The 17,756-nt window shown below is 49.8% G+C and overlaps 2 protein-coding genes across 5 annotated transcripts in view; one reads left to right on the top strand and one right to left on the bottom strand.

Moving 5' to 3' along the window:
• The window catches only part of RTF2 (replication termination factor 2), a 42,225-nt gene that overhangs the window by 9,924 nt on the left and 14,545 nt on the right, over positions 1-17,756 (top strand). For 3 of the 4 annotated variants that reach the window (XM_043553623.1, XM_043553626.1, XM_043553625.1), the window contains exon 5: positions 229-307. In XM_043553623.1, coding sequence (XP_043409558.1) covers positions 229-307 — 79 coding nt within the window. Of the gene's footprint in view, positions 1-228; positions 308-2,533; positions 3,100-17,756 lie in introns of those variants that run through there. The other variant, XM_043553624.1, reaches the window with a different exon arrangement.
• Positions 10,375-15,871, bottom strand: LOC122467243 (beta-1,3-galactosyl-O-glycosyl-glycoprotein beta-1,6-N-acetylglucosaminyltransferase 7-like). Its single transcript, XM_043553627.1, has 3 exons — positions 14,905-15,871; positions 13,700-13,795; positions 10,375-10,598 (listed from the first exon to the last, which is right to left on the bottom strand). Exons 1-3 carry the CDS (start codon positions 15,869-15,871, stop codon positions 10,375-10,377), a joined length of 1,287 nt encoding a protein of 428 aa, XP_043409562.1.

Raw genomic sequence — 17,756 nt, 5'->3', positions numbered from 1 at the left:
GCAGGAATGGGACCGTGGCCTGTATTTTTCTCTATTTCTGTTTCTTTTTCTACATATAAATAGGTATATAGGACGTACTAGTTTTTTTCCTGTAATGGAATCAAATGTGACCATGTTTCTGTTTTAGTCCTTGGCCTTTGTCTAAACTGAACAAATGTTAGCTGATAATCTGGCTGTAATTTAAAAATTATTACTTAAGTCATCTTCCATTTTGGATTCCTTCTCCAGGTTTTGCTTCCTGCGGTGCTGTGGTTGTGTGTTTTCTGAACGAGCCTTAAAAGAGATAAAAGCAGAAGTTTGTCACACGGTGAGTTGTTGACACATGTCATTTGTTCCTTCTTGGTAGCTGAGGAAGTCACACGGTTTAGGGTTCCTCCTTCCATGTGTCATTTCAACATGCTTCAGTTCTTTCTGAAATAGACTTGATTCGTTGTTTCTCTGCTCAAAGCCCTTCCATGGCTCGTCTTTGTTGGAAACAGACCCAGACAGCCTTTGGTGACCAGTCCCTGCAGGCCTGTCCGGCTCAGGCCAAGCTTGGGCTGCTCCCTGACCTCTCTGCTGTGCCTTTGTTCTGTCTTCCGTGACCTACCAGCCTGGGGAGGTCATGCTCCCTGTGAACCTTTGCTGCTGAGCCTCCTTCCCTGTTCCCCCGGCACCTTGTTAGCTCACTCTCCTCATCAGAATGTAATTGGTATTTCCATGGTGGTTTTCCCACAGGACTGGGGCGGTTACTTTGTTTTTTCCCTCCCCCCCCCCCCCCATAAGACTTTATTTATTTATTTATTTTTAAGTAGTTTTAGGTTCTCAGCAAATTAAGAGGAAAGTAAAGAATTTCCCCTATTCCTTCTGCCCCCCCCACCCCCAGTCAACATCCCCACCAGGGGGTGCATTTGTTACAGCTGACGACCCTGCCTTCACACACCGTCTCCCAGAATCTCCAGTTTACGTGAAGTTTCACTTGCACATCCCGTGGGTGTGGACAGACGTGGGACGATGCGTACCTACCATTGTAGCATCACGCACAGTATTTCCGCTGCCCTAAAATTCCCCTGTGCTCCTCCTGTGAGTGTTTGGGAGTGGGGGCGAGGCTTGTCCGTCTCACCACCCTCCAGAGCTTATTCTCTGCAGGGCACGTGCTGTGTCCTCAGTAAGCGCCCACACGAGAGAGCAGATACATGATGTAGGAGCTCACCTGTTCGGGTCACATGACAGAAATAGCGATGGCCCCACTTTCACAGTGTTGCTGCGGCAGCCCCCAGACACTTGTGTCTCTGGCGTGCTGTTCGCCTGCGGAAAACTTACCATTTAGTTTAACATCTGGATGCCAACAGCTCCCGATTGTACTTTCACCCATGTTAACTCAGCTTGGATTTCAAGCCCCTCGTTCTGGTTCTCCCTGTTGTGAATTATCCTTTCATTGAACAGCTTTCACTGAACACCTGTCAGGGGCCAGCCTGTGTCCTGAGCACTGTATGGGGGGAGAGCCTAGTGGGTGAGATCGTCACAGTCCCTGCCTTCACGGACCCCACATCCCAGTTGGAGAGGCACTCAGACAACAGGGAAGGAGGCTCAAGGCAGTAGCGACTGTGACAGATGCCAGGAAAGAAACAGGGGGTGACGTCCCAGAGGGAGAGAGGCTGGCGCAGTGGTGACAGAGGCGCCCCTGGAGGCTTGAGCTGACCTGAAGGGCACAGAGGAGCCAGCCAAGCAGAGTTGGAGCCAAAGCTGGGAAGTGACAGGATGTGGCTAGTGTGAGAACAGAAGGCTGGGGGGCGAGCGGGGGTGGGGGGTGGTGGTGCAGGAGAGGAGAAGTAGGAGAAACTTACAGGTGGGGGTTACTTCATACCGCGCCCAGCCGCCCACGTTGGGGCTTGTGGATCTTGTTCGAGGTGCGGTAGGAAGCCAGAGAGCAGCTTAAACTGGACCAGGTGTCCTGCACTTTCAAAACGATCCCTCTGTGAAAGAAGCCAGATGTGGAGGACACCCTGGGTGACTGCATGGGGGCCAAAGGTAGTTGGTTGCTGGTGAAGAAGTCACCGAGGGGCATGGAGTTGTTTCCAGTTTAGGGTGACTATGAATAAAGCCATCCCAGAATTTGGAATCTGCCTCGTTAAGCTTTTACAAAAGAGAAGAAATTCACAGAATGCATTCAGAAATTGATTCGTGTCATTTATTCACCTGTGCTTATGACATCTTGTGTGGAAGGTGAGGTGACAGGCGCTCCTAGGAAAGAGATGGCCCAGTCTGTGCTCAAGGGAGTGCAGTCCTGCAGGAATCATAAGTCAGACGAAGGATCCTATTCTTTTTTAAGTGTGTATTTTAGAGAGAGAGAGAGAGAGAGTGTGTGCACGCACGTGAGGGAGGGGCAGAGAGAGGCAGGGACAGAGGATCCGAAGCGGCCTCTGCACGGACAGCAGAGAGCCTGACATGGGGCTCAAACCCATGAATCATGAAATCATGACTTGAGCCGAAGTTGGATACTTAACTTACTAGCCACCCAGGCGCCCCTACTTTTTTTTTTTTTTTTTTTGAGGCCAGCTTCCAAGTGGATGGTAAAGATGTCGTTGGAGCTCAGGGGCCAGAGAACTTCCTTTTGACTGTGCCGGTGAGCAGTGGCTTTATGAAGGAGGAGACGTGCATTCTAAGCCTCGAAGGCAGAGCGTGGTTCTTATCAGTCAGACTTTCGCAGAGGTCGGGACGTGACCACCAGTGGTGCCGAGTGTCGGTGGGGGGCAGTGCGCAGACGGGACCCCACACGTGTCTGCGAGATACCGGAGAGCGCCCCGGGGACTCCCATTTCGGGCTCCTTCAGACTTCTTGCGTGCCTCGAGGGGCAAGGCTCCGAGTAGGTTTTCATTGGCTCTCTGACCCGTGCAGGGCTGCTGCGGGGGGAGGATGCTGCACGCGGAGCTCCGGCTGGCGGGTCAAGAGAGACTTGTTTTGTGTCCTGCGTGGTTATGGCTGCTTTACGTGTGCGGCAGGGGTGCCGTTTTTATGCTTATGGCAAGAATGCCCCGTTAACGTTTAAAGTAAATCTAAGTAAAATTAGAAACGGGCACGTTCACAGAAGTACATCGAGACACTGACGGCGCGTTGGCGGGGAGGCCTGAAGCTACGCGACAGGATGTAGGTGGCATAGCGTGTGGGTGTGGGTGGCGGAAGAGCTGGACGCTGCCGCGTCGGAGGGAGGAGGGAGAGGAGCATCTGCCACATCGGAGGGAGGAGGGAGAAGAGCATCTGCCACATCGGAGGGAGGAGGGAGAGGGGCAGCTGCCACATCGGAGGGAGGAGGGAGAGGAGAGGAGCAGCTGCCGCATCGGAGGGAGGAGGGAGAGGAGAGGAGCAGCTGCCGCATCGGAGGGAGGAGGGGGAGGGGGGGCAGCTGCCGCATCAGAGGGAGGAGGGGGAGGGGGGGCAGCTGCCGCATCAGAGGGAGGAGACTGACCAGGCAGCCTGTGGAGACAGAGGTGCGAGGTGTCGTCCCGCCTGGGTGGGGCAGGGTGTGGGAGCAAGGGGAGAGGCCAGGGGAGTGAGTCCCCCGAGGTGGCAGGAAGTTCAAGGGCAAGGCCAAGGGGCAGGTGCAGGTGGGCCTACAGCGCAGAGCCACTGACGCCCGTGGGAGCACGAACGCGTAGACCTGTGCGGGATGCATGGAGAGCAACAGTGGAACAGGAGTCCGACTGTGGCGTCAGGCGCAGGTGACGCCCATGGGCGAAACACCACGGGACCCAGCGCTCCACTGGCCTGGGCCCCCTTCGGGCAGGAGGGGGACTACATAGACTTTCTGTTCAGGTGTATGTGTGTTTTCCCCCAGAGTGTGGAAGGTGTTTTTTGTGTGTTCGAGCGTTCGCGAGAACACTCAGGAAGTCTGCTGAAAAGCATAGAAATGTGAGAAGGTGGGAAACGAAGCTGAAATTTATTACAGGAGCCAAACGCCCTAAATCCGTGCTTCCCAGACCAGGCCGCGTGGTAGAGTCACCGCGGCGGTGTAAGCTCCCGTGGCCCACGTCAGGCCCACTGAGTCAGAATCTTCACCGTTGGGGTAGCGCCCCATGGGTTTCTGCTCTTATTCAGGAGTTTCCAGAATGATTCCAGTGGGCGACCGGGTTTGGGGGACTAAGTGGTCCACAGCAGCCAGCCTTTGTCTTCTTCTGCCCGGAATGGGAACCATCCCTGGGACGGCGTGAAGCTGTCCTTTGCATAGGCCCCCTCGCGGTCCACGTCGGTGACCACGTTGACACATTTGTAGCACAACAGGGCTGCCTGCACAGAGCGTTACAGAGAAGCTGGTTTTACGTCAAGGAACTAGAACGTTGCAAGGGAACCTGAGACCTTGTTTTGGTGCTTGGAGAGTGACTGGATGCGAGTGAACTTCTAATTTTGTTTTAAGTTCATTTATTTTGAGAGAGAAAACACAAGCTGGGGAGGGGCAGGGAGGGAGAGGGAGAGACAGAATCCCTAGCAGGCTCCCTGCTGTCAGCACAGAGCCCAGCACGGGCTCAGACTCACAGACCAGGAGATCATGAGTTCAGCCGAAATCAAGAGCCAGATGCTTAACCGACTGAGCCACCCAGGTGCCCTTGGATGCTAGTGAACTTGTAAACGTCAGTACCTTGAGCACTTCAAGGGAAAGGAAGGAAGCAGGAGGAAAGGGGAACTGAGGGCAGCAGGGCTGACGAGGGGAGCAGAGGGCAGGTCAGAACCAGGAGTGCTGGCTCTTCCTGTCTCGTAAGGGCGGCCCCCACCGCTGTCCAAACCTCCGTCAGTCAAGGCAGGACACTGGCTATCATTCAGGAATACCTCAGGGAGAGAATTTTCTTTTTTTCCTCTAATTTTTTAAAAATCTTTATTTATTTTGACACACACAGAAAGGGACAGAGACAGAGCAAGAGCATGAGCAGGGGAGGGGCAGAGAGACAGAAAGACACAGCATCAGAAGCAGGCTCCAGGCTCTGAGCCGTCAGCACAGAGCCCGATGCGGGGCTGGAACCCACAGACTGTGAGATCATGACCTGAGCTGAAGTCGGACACTTAACCGACTGAGCCACCCAGGGGCCCCGAGAATTTTCTTAAAAAGTAATCTGTTGCCAGAAAAACAAGATAGTGAGCACTTTTAAGCTTCTCGGACCCATGTAAAAACTGCCCCTGCATAGCTAGGTTGAATACTCGATGTTATCAGTTCCCTAGGGCTCCCTTAACAAGGCACCACACACTGGGCAACTCAACAGAAATGTACTGTTCTTGAGGCCCCAAAGTCCGAAATCACAGTATGGGCAGGGCTGCTTTCTTCTAAGGACTGTGAGATGGCTACCTACTCCCTGTGAGTCTTCATACGGTGCGGTCTTCACGGAGTCCTCTCTATGTCCAGATTTCTCCTTTTTATCAGGACGCCAGTCATACTGGCTTAGGGCCCACCCTAGTCACTGCATGTTAACTAATTATATCCACAGTGACCTGATTTCCAAAGGAGGTCATATTCTGATGTACTGAGGGCAAGGACTTCAACTCTTTGTGGGGGACACATTCAGCATATACCACTATTTGGTATTTGCCATTTAGAAAAGCAAACAGCGTGGACATTCGGGGGCACACGTGAGTGGGAGCTGTTCACCCACACGGCGAACAGCGAGAGCCCGGTGCCCATCAGCTTTAGGTCACACACCGCTGCTGGCTCAGGAATACTCTGGGCTTCGGGTTCTAACACGTGAGAGGAAGGATTATAGTGAGTTCGTAGATGCTCTCCTCTTAGATGGAGATTTCAAACAACAACATTTTTAAAAATTGAGGGGCGCCGGGGTGGTTCAGTCGGTTAAGCGTCCGACTTCGGCTCAGGTCATGATCTCACGGTTTGTGGGTTGGAGCCCCGCGTCAGGCTCTGTGCTGACCACTCAGCTCAGAGCCTGGAGCCTGTTTCAGATTCTGTCTCCCTCTCTCTCTCTCTGCCCCTCCCCCACTCATCTCTCTCTTTCTCTCAAAATCAAACATTAAAAAAAAAATTAAAAATAAAATATTAAATTGAATGACACATTTGTGTACTGTTTCCAGGAATCGAGCTCATACTTGTAATTTAAAGTCTCCGAAGTTCAGTGATACTAAGTATGTCCATCAAGGTTGGCTGACCGCTAAGACGGACAGCCCTCAAGTTCCAGTGGCTAATACAGCAAAAGTTCCTGGTTCGGCAGCTCTTATCCAGGGCAGAGTCAAGGTTCAGGCTCCTGCTGTCTTACGGCTCAGACCTCGTCTGGGTTTGGGAATGTGCTGCGTCCCATTGACAGGAGCAGCGGAGGGAGCACCCAGCGTAGGAGGTTTTCTCGGCCCAGGCCCGGAAGTGGCACTCATCACCTCCGCTGCCTGTGACCACACCTGACAACGGCAGGGAAGCCCGGGGAAGGTGGCCCAGCTGGATGCCCAGGGACAAGGGAACACCAGCACTTTCTGCCCGAGTGCCAACAGGAAGAATGATGGAGGGGTTTCAGCCACAGCACGTCGTGGAAACGCCAGCAAAGGGAGATAAAGTGACAGCGTCCGAGGCTGAAACAGATATTTTCCTTTTTTAAAATAACGTCTGAAATTTAGAGAAACCGGTGTCATAAGAACGATGGCAGGGAGGCCCTCGGGATCTTCAGGGTTGACGTTTTCTCTACGCTTCACTCGGTAGTTTCGCTCACGGTTGGTTTTTCGATCTGCTAGAGGAGACCCGAGGGTTTGAGACAGCTCTGCTTCTGTGCTCTGAAACGCACGGAGTGCACACTCGATTTCCGCCAGCAGGGTCCGAAGAGGGGTAGTTGCTAGGTTGTTTTGTTTGTTTTCACTGTAAACAAGTCAGTAGCCAGAAACCTAATTGTATTCCCCACTGTGTTCTTCCCTTCTTGTAATAAGGAGAAACACATTGGAGTAATTACAGTTTGTAAAATACACTCTGTGCTCGTTACTCAGAGCATGATCCGTGGTCCTGCCATATTGGCATCACCTGGGAGGTTTTTGTTTTTCTCTTTTTAAGCGACGCAGGCCCAGACCGGTGGATCCCTCCCCAGACCTGTGGAATCAAAATCTGCATTTCCACTAGATGCCCTGGGGATTTGCGTGCACAGTGAGGTTTGAGAATCCCCACTTTAGATGTCGGAGGTGTGATGAGGACCATTTGACTGGCCATTTTCTGGCTTCATTTATTTAGCCTTTGTGGTAGGTGAGTGGGGTGCTGTGCATATTGTGAAGCCAGAAGTGGAAGAAAAACTTACGCTGGTTCTTTTTTTTTTTTTAATTATTATTTTTAAGTAAGCTCTACGCTTGACACGGGGCTTGGACTCAAGACCCTGGGATCAAGAGTCGCGTATTCCACCGACTGAGCCAGCCAGGTGCCCTTCTTTCACTGTCCTTCCATGGAGAGGTGGGACGGAGAGGGGAGAAAATGTTAGCGAAGGGGTATCTTCAGAAGTGGTCTGCAGATGTTGATTTTTTTTTTTTCAGGCTCTGGCCTCCTTAGGGTGAGCTCTCTGCCATCTTCATGGGCTTCAGAAGTATTAAGCCTCAGGGAACCGCATGATAGATATCACAGGCCGCCTTGAACTTTTTCACGTATAAGAAAAATCTAATAGAAAATCGAACGGTAGAATCTACATATTAGCAAGAAGATTCTACTCCTGGAAAGAGAAATGATCTCAAGATCCCTATTAATGCATCACCTTTAAGACACAGTCTGTAGCAGCATAATTCAGACATTTTTTGCTTGTGATTGGATTGTGTTCTTAACAAACGAATGCAGTAAGAGTCTGACTCTAAGTGACAGCAGTTTCCGGTTGGTTCTAACGCTAGCGGAGGCTGCTGCTTCATGTTGGCCTGGCCAGCCTGGCCCAGCCTTGGTGGCTGCCTGCCTGTCAGCCTCCACTCGCTCCCAGCGCTTCCCCTAGCATGCCACTACGACCCAGCCTGTCCCTCCCTGAGCCTCCCACTGCTGCGTTCCCCCGTGCCTTTGAGTTACTTGTATTATTATTACTTGATCTGTTACTCGAGTAAGTTGTTGAGGTAGCGGCGTCTGTTACGTCTGATCCTTTGAGGGCGGCTCTGTGTTTGAGTCCGTCGTGTCTTTGTACGAGGTGAGGTGGTGCAGTAAGGGCTTGGACTGTGGGGCCAGACTGCCTGCTTGGGTCCAAGTCCCAGCTGCCCTTGCTTAGCCGTGTGCTCCTGGAAAGCCCCATCGTTGCCCCGTGCCTCAGTTTCCTCATCTGTGAGACATGTCAGACATTAGAATTCTAAGTGCTTCCTCCTCATAGCAGATCTCTTAAGTAGACGCCTGTATTGGACCCACTCATAGTCATGTGACCATGCCGTGAATGGACATTGAAGGGAAATCAAGGTAGGCTCATGTTTCAAGTGACTTGGAAAGATACCAGCTTTTTTAAAAATGGGTTTTTTTTTTTTAATTTTTCTTGAATGTTTATTTTTGAGAGAGAGAGAGAGAGAGAGACCGACCAAGCATGAGCGGGGGAGGGGTAGAGAGACAGGGAAACACAGAATCCAAAGCAGGCTCCAGGCTCCCAGCTGTCAGCACAGAGCCCGACGTGGGGCTTGATCTCACGAGCCGTGAGATCATGACCCGAGCCGAAGTCAGACGCTCAACCGACTGAGCCACCCAGGTGCCCCTAAAACTGGGTTTTGCACTTAACTTGTTAGTGAGTTGTTCTAAAATACAGGGACACCGTCGTGGTGAATTTGAGCTTTCTGAACAGGCAGTCAGAACGTAGCTGGTTGGTACCACTCGTGAGCCCTGTGTAGAAAAAACGTGTAGAAAAGCAGAACTGTGCTGTTGTGGGGCTCTTGGTGGCCTTGTCTTTGACAGTCTTAACATTTTCAGCATGTGCTTTCCTTGGAATTAGGCGTCGAGGTGGAAGAAATGTTTGTTGAAATGGTGATGTTAATGTTCTGTGGTTAGTTACATTTGATTTGTGCTTTCGAAGACTCTTTTCCTTCTATCTAGCTTTGCGCTTTCCAAGGGCTATTTTCATTGACTATATTTGATTTCGTTTCATTGCAAAGCTTCAGTTTCCCGAGGCTTTAGACTTTGCCTTTGAATTATACATTTATTTCTTTAGTGTCTTCTTTATTTTAGTTGTTTTATGTGGTGCCACTTAATGGTTGCACGTTTTCAGTCTTGTACAATGCCATGAACTCTTTTAGAGAAAGAGAATATACAGAAAATCCTCAACAGGACAATGAAAAAGTTATGGACTCTTTAGAGACCCGAGTCTGTTGAGTAGGGAGAATTAAGATCATTCCCACCTTTGACCTATGTTGTTCAATGTGGAAACCACCAGCCACATGTGACTATTAAAATTTCAGTTTATTAAAATTTTGTAAGTTAAATAAAGACAAAAAGTCACTTAATCAAGCATACTCTCCACATTTCAAATGCCCCAAAGCCCCCTGTGGTTGTGGTTGGTGTCAGACCAGACGTAGTACGTACCCACCAGGGCAGAAGGTACGATTAATGCCTCTTGACTCCAGAAGCTTATAGCATCCTTTTTAAGAAAGTGTGCTTCAGCTCTGGATTAGTTTCGTTTTACCCAAAAGAAGTGGACTCTTCTGTATTTTTCTAGGATTACCAGAACAAAGTTACATGGTTCCCAGCCAAAGAGCACTGTTTTAGATCAGCAGAGTTTTGTTTTCAGTGAGAGTTGGCTCTTGATTAGAATCTCATACACGGTAGTATCTTCAAAGCAAGATCTGTTTTTATTCTAACTCGAGGCTTCGATTTGCAGCAGCTATTTACTGAGGCAGTCCGACCTCACTTGGCTGATCCAGGAGCCCCCAGCGGTACCTTGAGCAATACCTTTCCTCTCGTGATTTCTTCCTCGAAGCCGTAAGAGCGGCCTGTGATTTTTTTTTTTTTCAACGTTTATTTATTTTTGGGACAGAGAGAGACAGAGCATGAACGGGGGAGGGGCAGAGAGAGAGGGAGACACAGAATCGGAAACAGGCTCCAGGCTCTGAGCCATCAGCCCAGAGCCCGACGCGGGGCTCGAACTCCCGGATCGCGAGATCATGACCTGGCTGAAGTCGGACGCTTAACCGACTGCGCCACCCAGGCGCCCCTTTTTTTTTAAATTTTTTTTTTCAACGTTTATTTATTTTGGGGACAGAGAGAGACAGAGCATGAATGGGGGAGGGGCAGAGAGAGAGTGAGACACAGAATCTGAAACAGGAGCGGCCTGTGATTTATAGGAAAGTCTTGTCAATAGCGTATCTCTGAGTTCACTTTAGGGCTAGCTTGTACCAAGGAACCAGTTCTCATTCTTTCTTCTTTGGTTAGTGTTCTCTTATCACAAGTCAGGGACATGGCGATGCCAGTAAGAGCACAGACGCTTCCAAATGTCCAGCTCAGCGGCTCCGTGTCGTGTTAAAATGACTCTCCTGTTGAAAGCGCCAGTGTGGCTCCGCAGGGACCTCTGCCTGCCGCAGCGCCTGGAGCCTGTGCCGCCTCTCCAGGCACGTGACCACCAGGGGGTCTGTCGAGTCCACTTTGCTGGCAAACAGAGAAGGCGACCGAATGATCCACGGCAGGTCTCCTGGTCCATACACGCAGCTCTCGTGGACGTAGCGCCCTGTAGAAAGAAGCACAGTTTACGTTCACACCAAAAAGTGATGCTCTTCCAAGGTCATCGGGAAGGCCCCTGCTTCACGGGAGGTCAGACTAAACATGATCTCTGCGATTGCTCTGATTGGGGCTTCTGGGTTGGGTTTTGAATCTGTGGCGGCAGGGACGCTTTCATTCTTTCTGTTTAACGGCTACTTTGTTTAAGGGGACACTGTGGAATGTTCGTTAGTCACGAGCACAGGGGAGACGTCTTAGCATGCATTTGCCGGGCCAGGTCTAAATTCTGAACTGGGCCCCACGAACGTTTGTTTTCCTTGGTTGTGGGGAGGTTGCAGGAATTGCGTCGGTGTTAACGTGGCGTTGCTTCGGCCCTCTCTTGCCCGTGCAGAGTGAGCGTTTGATACAGATAGAAGTCATTAAAATTGGAATCATAGGTCGACTCCAGTGCTGGGTTCCTTGACGATGAACTCGGCAGCACACGTCAGGTGCCTGACGCTGCACTCAGCTCTTCCTTCTTTCTCTGTTAACCCCCCGGCCAGTGCTGCAAGGTGCTTCGTTACCACCTCCGGTTTGCAGAGGAGTGAGCGCTCGGTCTGCGTGTGAGGCAGAGGGCGATCCACTTTGGAGACCTTGCTCTCTGCTCAGCTCGCCCTGCTTTTCTGTCCACGCCAGCCCATCGATCCTACTCCTGAAAGCCCATCTGAGGGAAGTACAGAAAAGGGGCGGAACTGCACACGTAGAACCGTCCAGTGCTGTTTGTAAGACTGGAACAAGGTGGAAAGAACCTTCCCCCAGTGAGCACGCATTCATCTAGTAAAGGGCCAAGCAGAGTAAGCACTCTGTAAGCGGCGGCTCTTGTCACGGCTGACATCTTTCTCACTGGTAGACGTTCTTGGCACAGTGTCACAGACTCTCAATAGAATTACACCGAGCCAGGTGAAAAGTACGACTGTGGACACAAGCTGCGTGAACAGCGTAGGACATAGTGAAAAAAGAATCAGCTGCACCTCGGTGGTAGCTGGATGGTCTCTACTGTATATGCACGTGAATGTGAGCCAGGAAGGGGGCACAGGCCTGTGGAAAGTCCTCAGAGTTGGGTTCATGCCGTTTGGGTGATTACAAGTAAACAAAACTCTTTGTTGCTGGTGACAGCAGGACGACCGTCACTCTGTGCATGCTCGTCCACTGGAGGGGCAGCAGACAGCTGCACCTGCTTAGAGACCCAGCTCTGCCACTTCCTGTGCTGCTTCCTGTGACACTGGGGATGACCTCACTTCTCTGAGCCTGGGGTTCCTCATCTGTGAGGCGTGAATACGATAGTGAGTACCTGGGAGTCATTGTGAGGATTGACTGCGGGCCCAGCGCAGGGCTCCGGAAGGTTCTACCCCGGTCACTGCCGGGGCTCGGCCTAAGGCGGGGGCTGACTCTTGGCGGCCACTTGTCTCGCTGCTTTCCTAGTGGACAGTTTGCAGTCTGAAGTGAGCAACGGCAAGAACTTGCTGAAGTGTTCGCTTTGGGGCAACAGTGATTTTTGTTAAGATTTACAGAATATTGAAATATTCAGGGTGTCGTTATAAGAATTCTAAGTCATGACTGTGTTATTGGTAGCAGCCACCCTTCATGACTTCTTACTCTGTGAGTGAATCATGTTTTCAGGAAGCATCTGAGCCCCGACCCCGGCCTTTCACCGGTCTTGTCGACCCCAGTGTGTAATGGCAGTGAGCCCTGCTTTCTAAAGAAAGGCCAGGGTTGCTTCTCAGCCTGTGTAACTGTCACCTTCTTATTGTGTGAAGAGCCCCCTAATTGAATCATGGCTAAACTATTTATTGAAAACACTAGAAAATTATTCCAGCCCTTCCGACCTGGTACCTGTGAGGAGAGTGGCTGTGTACATGGCCCCGGGAGTTGCTGGTCTTTGAGTTATTCTCTGGTATTGGGTTTTACATTTTTTAATTTGTCTACAACCTGTTTCTTTGAGATCAGTCCTTTAAACGGCTGGGAAACTGGGTGAACCTGGTTGATTTTGTATTTCTGATCTTCTGTGACTCAAGCCCGAGGGGCCACGCCGAGACGCGCTATTAAAATCAGTGGTTGCGTCTGTGCAGTATTTTCTGTGGTGGTTGGGAAGCTGTGTGTAGACAGAAAGGCCAGGCCACAAGCCTGGGAGAGAGGATGCTGTGCCCCAGCCACCTGCACACACGTCTGCCCCGCTCTTCCTGCCTTCTCTGTCCAGCACGGTTTGCGGCCCCGTAAAGATCAGACACCTTGTTTTTCTTTCCTCATGGGCTCCCAGAGCATTCACACCTCTCCCTACCGGACTTGTCCGCGTGGTGCTGTGACTGTTCTCCCGTCACCTCTGCTCCTCTCAGCCATCTCACCCTGGGCCGCGGGTGGTGGGGAGAGCGGTGGGGAGAGTAGGCGTGAATGGCAGGACCAGAGGCCGGTTCTGGGTCTCCCACTCCCTAGGCATTTTCTCCCAGTGGCTGTGCCTGAGTCTGCAGTCAGCTGCTGCTCTTCCAGCCTTTTCACCAAAGAGGGACACTGACGTCCCCACCCCAAGTCTGTTCTGTATTGTCCTGGTAACTAAAACCACCGGGACACCAGACAAAGGGGCAAAAGAAGTCACAGCTCCCAGGGAGAGTCTCCTGAGGGCAAAGCAGAAAGACCTTCCCCTCAGCAAGAGTTTGCTGCCAACCTCTGAGCTCTGGAACGATCCATCGATCGCCTGCATTTCTCACTTGTCTGCTCTGGTAGAGGTCCAGGGAGACACAGAGCTTTTTTAAAATAAATGTTTAAGTTTGAGTTCTAGGGGCAGGTGGAAGAAACCCACCAGCTTGTGTATTTTTATCTTAAAACTTGTAAAGTTGCAGCCGAGTTGTGTGTTCACTTTGTGAAAATTTATCAACCCAAGTACTTAACGATTTGTGAGCTTTTCTCTCTAGATATTATAAATAAGAAGTTTAAAAAAAAATTGCCCCATGTAATTGCAAACTCACGAATCCCTTCACTACTTCTGCTAATGATCGTCTCCCGATGTCATCCAGGCAGCAGTTGTATAGTTTTCATAAAATTGGAAGGCTTTTGCTTTTGCTTTGGTTCGAGTTTTACCTTTACATCCGTCGTGAACACTTCCCTCCTCGTTCCTCCATTTAATGGCTCGAATGTCTCCTTCCCAGCCAGCGTCAGGTGTGGCTCCCGGGGCATCTAGGGGGAAACAGAACGAGCATTACAGCGGGCAGGCAGCTGCTCGGCCCTAGGGTGCCAGCTCTTCCTGGCCATGCTCCCCCCACCCCAGATGTGATAGTGGGAGAAAGGTGGAGGGAAGTCCAACCCTGCTTCAAGTGCTTGCTTGTCATCTGCTGAAAGGCTACGCTTTGGGGGCGGGCGGCGGCCGTGGCCAAGGTCTTGTGTTCTGGCTTTCGTTTTCATCCCCGTCTCCATCCCTGGTAACTTCCTGAGCGCACCTAGTGCGCCCTTGGCATGATGATGTTGGGTTTCTCCATAACAGCCCTCTGAGGGGATGTGAAAATAGGATTTTCAGTGGATAGGAGCGATTAAACTAAGATCCTAATCGATTTCTGCTGGATTCAGTGTTTGCACGGTGATCTGGACCTATTATTACCATTCAGACTTGAAGCCACATCAACTTTATACAAAGAGAAAGTAAGTCCACTTAAGGGAGGACATCAGACTCCCTCTCTCAGAAAACCTACCTGAGGTATCATGTTTGCCACCCCCAAAATTACTACTTTTAATGTTTTCCATTCTTTTTTTTTAATGTTTATTTTTGAGAGAGCACAGGTCGGGGAGGGGCAGAGAAAGGGGGACAGAGGATCCGAAGCGGGCTCTGTGCTAACAGCAGAGGGTCCGACATGGGACTCGAACTTACGAGCCACGCATGAGATCATGACCTGAAGTCGGATGCTCAACCTACTGAGCCACCCAGGCACCCCTAATGTTTTCCATTCTTAAAAGCGCCCCTAGCACAATGTCTGGCCCTCGTAGGTACCCAGCGGTATTTAATAAGTGAATGAAGAAATGAAGGAGTTTCTGAAGATTTGTGCTCAGATATTGGTCATACTTCTTTCTGGAGAGGGAACAAAAGCAGCCGGGCTGGTTGGGCGCGTGGCCGTCTCTCAGCAAACCTGAGACCCCTAAAGACCCTCCCGTACTCCCCGAAGTGGAAGAGGTCTTGCAAAACGTAGAGCTCTTCACCAAGCCATGGTAAATCGTGAAATACAATTTCCACTTACGAATAAGCATCTGTTGTTGCCTCTGATCTGAATAGACGCTGTATCGCTGGACGTTCTTACCTTTCAGTCGGTTCAGAGTCACCCAGTAATGCTGTTCTGGGCTCTGGATGTCTCTGGACCACTGGAGCAGGTCTTTTGCGCGGATGTCCGTCAGTACAAATTCTACAAACTTCCTCGTTAGTACGTAGTAAGCGCTTCCAAAATAAATTGTTAAGTTATGGGGTGGTTCATCTTTGAATCTCCTGTTTGGAGATCCGTAGATACTTCCTTCAGGGGTGAATTCAAGACGACTTCCACTTGTCTCGGATGCAACGTGTGGTGGTTGCATTACTCCAGGAGTGATGTTTTTATCAGTCCATTTGCTCCTGATGTAGCGTATGATTTCTTTGTTGGTTTTGATTGGAAAGTCGTGTCCACAAAGGTTAAGGACATAGTTCCACTGAAATTTGGAACGGACCAGATCTCTCATACAAGTAAGGTCTGCCTGCAGTCTTGTAAAGCCAGTGTGAGCCACTCTTCCTCTCTTTGATGAAATAAAAATATTTTCAAAACAGTTCACCAGGGTTTGCACAGCACTCTTATACTTCTTGGGGGCCTTTTTGTCCACATGAATACAGTAAAGGTTTTGAGGCACATAAATAGACCTGAGCAGCTGCACAAACACAGCCAGGTCCTTGTGAGTAGTTACGATATATGCCAAAGAGAAATTGCCCTCTTCTGCAGACAAGGGTCTGGTTATGAGATGCACCTCCTGGGAAATCCTGGAGCAGTTTCCTGGTGTGCGCAAGGGAGCAAGTATTTGAGAACCATGAGGGTTTTTACAAAAAGTTGCAATTTGGGGGGCGGCCTCTTTCCCTTCAAATAAAGCTGAACACAGTTCATCTGGATAAAAGCCACATTCCACCGCTGCTGGATAGGTGGACTCCTCTGGTTCCTCCGGAGGTGGATCCCTTAAATAAAGAAAAACGCACACGCACACGGCTGTGCACACGAGGAGTCCGGGCTTCGTGGCCCGCAGCTGGCTCATGTCTTCAGCTCCAGGTGCCTTCTTACCACCACCGCTTGAATTTCTTTCCCTCTAGGCTTCCTAGGAGAACAACAGATAGATTCAGGGTGGCACAACTCTCCCCCAGCCTGCCGCTTTGCCGAAATACACGTATTTAAAGCACCAAGTGTGCTCAGCTTTGTAGACGTACGTGCCCGCGAAACCATCACCACTATCGCCAGGACACATGTCCCCCCCCGCCCCCCCCCCCCCGAGATTTCTTGTGCCCCTTCCACTCCATCCGCCTTGCACCCTGTCTCTGGGCAGTCTCTGTGCCCTCTCTGTCTCTGTACATCAGCTGCGTGGTCTGGAACCATATAAACAGAGTTGTAGACTGTACTTTTTGCCTCTTTTCACTTTGGGTAATGATTTTGAGATTTCATGCAGCTCATTAGATTTGTGACCGTTCTTTCCTCCTTATTGCTGTGCAGTATGCTGTCCCGTGGGCAGGCAACAGTCCATTTATCTCTTCATCTGTGGAAGGACACGGAATTGCTCCCAGTGTTGGGATATGACGAGGTGCCGTAAGCTTTCGTGCGCGAGTCTTTGTGCAGACGTTTTGTTTCTGTGTTTCAATAACTCTTCCAAAAGGGATAGTCCTTAGTACCAAAATGTAATGGTTGCTGGTTAGGTGACTTTTGCTGACGCAGAATTAACAGCAGTGCGTTCAGATGATTGAAATATATCAGCCTTTGGGAAAACTGAAAAGGTAGCCACAAAACGTGGTTTACAAAAGTAAAAGATCTGCTGTGGTTCTTGGGTTTATTGGCCACACGTATTCACCCGTACGTAACATGATGTCAGAACTGAGTACAGCCATCCTGGAGGGACTCAGGCCACACGCGGCACTCAGTGAGTAGCTGTTTATAACGCTACTGTGGATCTCTTCACATTTACTGACTTCACAGAAAATCCTGATGACTGCTTCAGCAACCTCATAATTACGAGGTTGCTTGATTAAGGCTTTCTTTTGGCACAGTAGGGTGATTAGTGGAAGGATGTTCTCTTCCTTTTAAACACAATTCTAAATTAGGAGCAATGGCAGTTTTACAAAAATAGCCCTTGGTAGAAACTTCTGGAATGTTAAATCAGCAGGCTTTCGGGGTGATGTTAACAGGACCTGCGTTTTTGCTTCTCTGGGGGCAGATACCTAAGAGTGGAACTGCCGACTGCTGTCCAGAGTGGTTGTGCTGTTTCACTTGCCCACGGCAGTGGGGGAGCTCCAGCAGCTCTGTATCCTCGCCCATGCTTGGCGTGGTCAGATTTATTCATTTTAACCATTCTGACAGGTATACGGTGCCGATTCACTGTGGTTTCACTTTGCATTTCCCTGATGTCTCAGGATGTTGAGCATGTTTTCATGTGTTACTGCCCTTAACGTTGGCAGGTTAAAAAAAACCTCAAATACTTACTTTGGACGTGAATACTGTCCTGTTCTACGTCATGCAGACTTCATTTTATGCTGTTATCCTGTATCATTTTATAATTCTTTCCAGTAAAGGAAGCAATATATCAAGAGAATTTGTTCATCACAGAATTTGATTTGTTGAAACGAGTTTATGAATTTTTTAGAGAAGGCTTCCTTGATTAAAAACAAGATGTCTTTACCTGATAAAATTATTTGGTAATAATCTAGTTGCCTTTCTGGGGTCCCGTAGAAATGCACGAATAGGTTTAATAGGAACAAAGGTGACCCAAGGCGTTTTGATTAATTATTTTTTTATTAATTAATAGTGCATGCAGGGAACATCCTTTTGAATTTAGGGAGAAGACTGATCATGTAAGATGTCGACATTATCAGTAACTATTTTTTTCTTGCTTATAAATCCTGGCTCCTGATTTCCATAAAAAGTCATATCTCTGACTA

This window comes from Prionailurus bengalensis, chromosome A3 (genome assembly GCF_016509475.1).
Source record: "Prionailurus bengalensis isolate Pbe53 chromosome A3, Fcat_Pben_1.1_paternal_pri, whole genome shotgun sequence".
Taxonomy (NCBI): Eukaryota; Metazoa; Chordata; class Mammalia; order Carnivora; family Felidae; genus Prionailurus; species Prionailurus bengalensis.
This window is presented reverse-complemented; position numbering and strand designations above follow the sequence as displayed.